The sequence below is a fragment of the Diabrotica undecimpunctata genome, chromosome 2 (assembly GCF_040954645.1).
Source record: "Diabrotica undecimpunctata isolate CICGRU chromosome 2, icDiaUnde3, whole genome shotgun sequence".
NCBI classification, from domain to species: domain Eukaryota; kingdom Metazoa; phylum Arthropoda; class Insecta; order Coleoptera; family Chrysomelidae; genus Diabrotica; species Diabrotica undecimpunctata.
Window position 1 is genome coordinate 743,853 of NC_092804.1, and position 6,943 is coordinate 750,795.

Consider the following 6,943-nt stretch of genomic DNA (forward strand, 5'->3'; position numbering starts at 1 on the left):
ATCTAAGAGACCAGAATAATCCATAAACGAAGCAGTAATTTCTAGTAGTAGTAAATAATAAAAGTGTAATTTCATTTTAAGGGGAGGGGGTAGTTCATTTTAAGAGGAGGGAAGTTCTGACGACTGGAGTAATATATTAAAAAAAAAACAATTTATTTGGATTATTTGTGAACTAAATTTCTGAATAAAAATACGTGCAGATATTCAATATACATCTCATTATTCATTATGGTGATGTTTCATAGGATGTCGTCTAGTCGCCACGACCGGTCTGTTAACTAACAACGAAGGTGGAATATCACTAATAGTAGAATTACAGTCTGATTGTTGCATGTCAAACATATATGATAAGTCTATATCGTATCTGGGCAACTTGTCTCTGAGATACGATATGACGTTCTTGCCTAAATTCGGTTCTCGGCTCATTATAAAGCTGGAGAGATACCTGGGCACCTTCGATTTTTCTGCGCAGTGCAATAAAAGAGCCCATGATGTATAGTCTGAGTCTAAAACGTAGGTATTGTATACTCCTTCATCTGAAAATGCAAAATTGGTATTCTTGATATGTAAGTCAACATATCACACGAAATAGATAAAGATCGGTGAGAGAGATTCAGTTCTTTGATATATGATAAATAAAACAGTTTATTATAGTATCCACGACGATCTTACAATTATGTCATTGCATGTCCGATTTTCCCCCAAAATAATCTACAAGGTGGGGCAAAAGTAATCACCCGATGTTCTTTTGCTGTAATTTTTTTGAATAAAAAACTTTTGTTCTGCTTGTGAAATTTGTTTATTTAATCTATTCAGTCAACAAAATGATATCAGCCAAGTGATCGCCGCCAGAGGTAATGACTATAAGGGCCAGTTTTATGGCATTTTCCATCACTCTTATCATAACTTCAGGCGACAGGTTCTCGCATTCCTGGCGACTATTCTCCTTAAGGGCTTCAAGAGAATGAGGCTTGTTGACGTATATCCGCGACTTTAAAAAACCCCATAAAAATATGTCTGGAACGGTTAAATCGGGTGATCTAGCCGGCCAATGCTAATCACCAAAGCGAGATATTATGCGACTCGGAAATACTTCCTTCAAAATATCGGTTATGGCTCAAGTAGTGTGCGATGTTGCACCATCCTGTTGGAGTGCGCCGTCTACAGTCGTCGTTTTGTCTGCGGCGTTCTCAAGGCCTGTGGTCTCCTCCAGCGTAAATAGCATACCACACAGTAACTTTGAGCAGGTGTAATGGCTCTTATTGGGTGATACACAGATTTTTGGTGCTTCAGAAACGATAGTTTTGAAAGAAATGAGCCATCGCCCATGATAATTTTCGATGACAAATTGTCCTCATCTTCGTTGAAATTTGACTGCGTTTGGCAGTCAACAGTTAACAGATCTGCACTATGTAAGGTAACATCTTAAATTTTTCACCAAAATTCTGCGTATGGACTGCCGGCTAACGCCCAATTGCGCGATACATAGTCTTGTAGATGTCCCGGGTTCCTCTTCGACATCTTGGATAACAGTAGCGATATTCTGAGCAGAGCGGCTGCTTCGGGACCAGCCAGCCTTGGAAGTATCTCGTGCTCTTTCAGTCTCTTCAAAGCGAGTGACCAAACGCCGTAGTGTTTGTCCTGTTGGTATCGGACGGCCAGGAAATCTGCGCTGCGCCAACACAGCCGAAGAATTGTTGCGCAAAAAATGGAAACAATTATTCCGCATATTTGCAAAGTAAACCGATTTGTGACTTATCGATTTATATTCTTCGTTTGTTTACTTTCTAAAATGTCAAACCCGAATTGACATTTGGCGCCTTTTTAAAAAGTTATAGCGTCTTCCAATGGGGTGATTATTTTTGCCCCACCTTGTACAACAGCCTAATCAGGTATGCAATTCTAGATACAAAACTATTGAAACTATTAAATACAGTTAGACAACTCACTACTATTGTATTAGTACTTACAAGTGTCTTCAGAATGGACCCAATGTGCAGGCTCTTCAGGATGTGGCATGACCCAAGAAATATTCCCAGTAAGTATTTCGTTGATAGGATCATCAACGAAACTATAGTTGAAATTCATGTTGACGTTTTCAAAAGTGGACATCGCAAAATCGGCCCTCATACATCTATAGGATAAAGCTTCTTCAGAACTAGCGTAGTATTCTATGACATACCATGTCCCTAGCATCTAAAAAATGTCACTGTTTGATAGTTATAATATAGGCGCTATAAATAAGGACAAGACGAAAGGATAAACCAATGTTTAATGTGTTTTAATGACTTCAGATGAGATAGTTCCATCTTGTGGACAGATATGATATCACTTGGAGTCACTTCTTATTGTACAAAAGTGCTAACGGTCTACGGTAGCTGAGGTCCCCATGAAATAGTATCATTGTGTGCAAGCGTTCCTTGACTGATGCATCCCTAGTAAGAAAAGTATAATTAAGAGCTAATTCCTGCTTGTTTTCCGCATTGCTTCAGCCTTAAGTGTCCATTCAATATATACTTTACAATGTACTTCACCAAATGTTTTTGAGTTAAGTTCGGATCTAGGCCCCCATCTGGTCACGGGAGTGTTTTTGGCACTCTTTCGTCGTCTTATATTCCCCGATGACCTGGAATCCATACTAATATGACACTGTAATGTTCGGCCAGTCTGTCGAGTACTTCTTGGCATTCCGTTTTTCTTGTTTATCTTTAGTCTCTACTTTTTTCTATAAACTATTCCATTTTTGTACTTTTACAACTTATACAATTTTTGTTGGTTTAACTTTTTCTTTTCAGTTTTGTATGAATCCTCCCAATATTTCCCAATTTTCATATTCCTTGCTACATTTTTTTATTATTTCATTATATAATTCTGTGTTTTTTATCTTTTTTCACATTTCCTTCTTTCTTCAAAAGTTTTTATAGTCTTCCTCATTTCTGTGCTAAACCATTTTCCGTATACATACTTCTTTTTCTTATTATTATTTTGTAACATTTATATTTTATCTAAATTCTGTTTTTGTTAAAGGAGCTGTTTCTAGAGTTGTCGTATTGATTGTTCTTGAATTGGTTCCATGTTACTAGTTTTCCCTCTTTTCGTAGTGTTGTGAAGTTTTTCGTTAGGGTTAGTCTTGTTATGACGCTTCCATAGGTACCTGTTTGGTATCTACATTTTGCTTCTTTTCACATCTTTGGTCTTAATATTGCTCTCTTGTATTGTGGTTGATTTTCTCATTTCTTGTATATATGTAATTATCTGTATCTGATCATTTTGTTAGTAATTAGGGTTTTCTTAAATGGTTAAAAAATTGCGTACCCTTAGTTTATAAAACATTTGTTACGTCAGCTCGCTGACTATGCTACTGATCCCCATCCTAACGATGAAGCAACCAGTCTAGTCTACAAAATACTCAAAAAACAGGTGCCCGTTCGATTTGAACGTCCTGGCATCACAATGGGTCTTCACTAGAATTCCAGAACAACGGGGCAATATAAATACGAGAAATTAAATTCTAGAGAGTTAGTTAACTCTAGGTTTTGGTGATGCAGATATCGTGATCTGTTCCAAGGACTTGAAACGAGAGAGAGATAGTGGTCTACAGCTCCACCAAACGAAAACCGACAAAGCAAAAGTACCACATCAATGAAAAGAAATGCCTTGCAGTGGTTTGGACCTTGAAAAAATATAAGCACTTTTTACAAGACAAAAGATTCACCTTGTTCACGGGTAGCCGTGCCTTGCTCTGGTTGGACAGATACAAGTATGACAAGACAAAACTTTTCCGTTTTTCCTCTTACACAACTTCGAAGTCGTCCATATACCAGGGAAAGACAACGAATTGCCAGACCACCTATCCCGCAACCCAGAGCAAGACGAGCAACCCCACCACGACTCTGATGCCGAAGTAGAGAGATTTGCTTGGCCTCAACCGACCGAAAGCCAAGATGGTGACTCCCCTTTACTATGCTTTTAGACGATGCTGAAGATGACGCAACCCATCCCATCCTCGACGACCTCATCGACATGCCCCTGCAGACCAGAATCCAGAGGGACAATTTACAATTAGGAAAATATATTGATAATAGGTTGCTAGTCAAAAAGGGGCAGCAAATATTTTTAAATCGATTAATAGTAATTAATTTATGACAAAAATTTTAATTTTAATTTTTTTTTTTTAATAAAATACGCTGCTCATGACGTACATATATGCATGTTTTTTATGTAAAACTAAAGCAAATTTTTAGCCAGCTGTTAAAAACTCGAGGTATCAAGGATAAAATAAAATAGACTGACACTTAAAACCAGTAGCGCTGCGCGCTAGCTGTCTTTTATTTTATCTTTGATACCTCGCGTTTTTAACAGCTGGCAAACCTAATTTTCGACCATTTTTTCTCAGGCAAACTTATATCATCATATTAAGAAAAAAATTAGTTTTAATTTAAAATAAAAAAACATGCACATACGTCATGAGCAGCGAATTTTATTTAAAAATATATTTGCGGCCACGTTTTGACTGGCAATCTATTATAAATGTATTGTACTAAATTTAAATGTATGTTAAAATGTCAGTTTGATTAACTATGTTATGAACATAGTAATCCTGCAGTGGGATCTTAGGCTATTAGAGTTTTTGTGTGATTGCTTGTTAATTAGGATTTTCCACGATCAATTCCAGCTTTTAGATCTAAGATTTTTTTAACTATTTTCCATCTGTTAGTACACAATATCTGGTTGATAATTGATTTTGTGTATTCTGCTCACAAATAAAAAAATAAAATAGTGAAAAAACACCAAAAATTATAAAAAAAATTGATCTAACTTGATTGGATGAAAATTTATAATATTGAGACAAATTTCTTACCTCTTGCAAATCAAAATTCCTTATTGCTCGCACTTGAGGACATTTTGTTTTATCCTCTGGTCTATTTCTTCTTGTTTGCACATTATTTACAGCAAAAATTCCTATTATTGCAAAAAGAATCACACATTTGTCCATTTTGAACAACTAAATGATAAGAGTAATTTCAAGCATTTCCCTTTGTGTCATCGTTTTATCATCTTTGGTGGGCGTTTATCAAAATATTTATTGATGTGTCCGAAATATTTATAAATTCTAGTAAACTAATGGATATCTCTACAGTTTGTTTCGTAAATATAAATAAAGTTGAGATAGACAAAGCTGTATTTGCTATTCGATATCGATATAGATAAATGTAAATTGGTAATTATAATTGAAATGACTTACTTGTTCTAATGAATGAACGTCGAAGACCATTTTTGTTTTTATGTGATATTTACTTAAAAAAAACTTTTTCATGGAAAGAGAAAGCGAAATTTATTGCTCGAACATGCAAAAATTGCCTGAACATTGAAATGAAGAACAACATTAATAACATTCTAGAATACGGGAATGGCCCGAAAAAGTTGACAACCTTAACTTTACACTAAATTCACCATTCCAATTTAGTAAATACAGAGCAAGTGAATCACAAAGTTGGAAAATCAAAACAAGGTCTTTAAAATCCAATAACTTTAGCTAGTGGAATAATAATCTCAAAACCCAAAGCGTTTTAAAGTTAATGTAAATAATTTTAACCAAGTAACTCGACAAACTCAAGAAATGTTACACCAAAAACGGGTAATTTTTCCTCAATAACCTTATTGCCTTTCACCTAAGCTATGTTAAATACAAATTGTCTGATTCACAAAAAGGAATAACAGTAGCTCTCCAGATATTGCCAAAGAAAGACTTATTTTCTTGTTCAAATTATGGCTCTCTTAGTTACTCGTTTTATCAGCTAATGTCAAGTAAGCCTCGAGTCTAATATTACCCTTTAAAGGTGTTTGGGCTACTAATATCCTAAGATGCAAATTTGTGCAACTCTTGTACATTAAGCAATTAACTGAAACTAAGAAAGATGAATTGACAAAACAAGAATTTGTATCGAATTAACATAAAATGCTAAGAGTTCTGATGGTAATTTTGAAGAAATATTACAGATACTTAAAAATTATAAAGTATATATGACCTTTACGTTAAATGCAGGTGCACAAGCTAATATAATTCTAGCTCAAAATCGCCGGTAATACCTGTAACACCTCCGACGAAAGTTACTAGATCCTTCCTGTGCCGTCGCCCTTGGTTGTACGTTGTAAAAATATTTTTCAGGCTTGTCCAGCACCATCGAAAGCACGCTATGTGGTGGATCTCTGGTGTATCTTTTGTATTTGATTCGAAACAAATATCATCATCATTAAGGCCTTTCATTGCTGATGGAATGTTAGCCATTCTCAGTTAGAAGTCTTTGATTCGCTTATTGCGGTGAACCATTGCCAACATTTTTTGTATGACTAGGCTTTCGTTCAAATTTCCTTTCACTCACTTCGGTGTCTACATAGGTCCCTCCAGTTTCTCTCATCTTTCAGGATTTTGAAATATCCCATATCTCTCTAAGTCTTCCCCTTCACCTTTCAGTGTCTGGCTTCCTTTTGTAGACCTTCTTAACCAGTAGGTCATTTTTCTTTCTCTCTACGTGTCCCAGCCATCTCATATATACAAACAAAAACACAACATATTAAACAGAAAAAGATTTATGGCAAAGTTACGGTAAGCACTTCAGTGGATGTTCTGCAATGGGTCATATATTCTTCTTAGCAATAAAAAAATATTTTAGAAGATATTTTTTTTATAACTTTAATGAAACTATTACAGCTTAGCTGTTTAATACTTTTTGGTAAAATATTGTAATAGTTAGCACGTTTTCTGTGAATTTCAGTTAGAACTTGAAATATCAACAGAGTAGGTAGCGCCATAATTTTGAATTTGATAAAGAAACGTCGGCAGTGTTCTAGATAACTAACCCCTGTTAAAATCCTGACAGCTTTCTGTTGTATTCTAAAAATTTAAAGTGAATTTGTTGAATTGCCCCATATGAGTACACCA

The 6,943-nt window shown here is 35.4% G+C and overlaps 1 protein-coding gene across 2 annotated transcripts; it reads right to left on the minus strand.

The window, feature by feature from the left end:
* Nucleotides 1-57: 57 nt before the first annotated feature.
* Nucleotides 58-5,099, minus strand: Karl (lipocalin/cytosolic fatty acid-binding protein Karl). Of its 2 annotated transcripts, none has more exons than XM_072521989.1 (3): nt 4,862-5,099; nt 1,971-2,196; nt 58-536 (listed from the first exon to the last, which is right to left on the minus strand). In XM_072521989.1, the coding sequence occupies exons 1-3, from the start codon at nt 4,994-4,996 to the stop codon at nt 220-222; spliced, it is 678 nt and encodes a 225-aa protein (XP_072378090.1). In that variant the 5' UTR covers nt 4,997-5,099; the 3' UTR covers nt 58-219. The 2 variants fall into 2 exon arrangements, with proteins under 2 accessions (XP_072378090.1, XP_072378091.1); XM_072521990.1 differs by having other exon boundaries at nt 1,971-2,209; nt 4,862-4,942.
* Nucleotides 5,100-6,943: the final 1,844 nt, after the last annotated feature.

Bases quoted from the DNA above. Each gene is read 5' to 3' on its own strand.
- Karl (XM_072521989.1), bottom strand. From the start codon at position 4,996: ATGGACAAATGTGTGATTCTTTTTGCAATAATAGGAATTTTTGCTGTA. The intron at 2,197-4,861 runs GTAAGAAATTTG...GACATTTTTTAG, and splicing joins GGAATTTTGATTTGCAAGAG to ATGCTAGGGACATGGTATGT. The intron at 537-1,970 runs GTAAGTACTAAT...TTGCATTTTCAG, and splicing joins GGTCCATTCTGAAGACACTT to ATGAAGGAGTATACAATACC.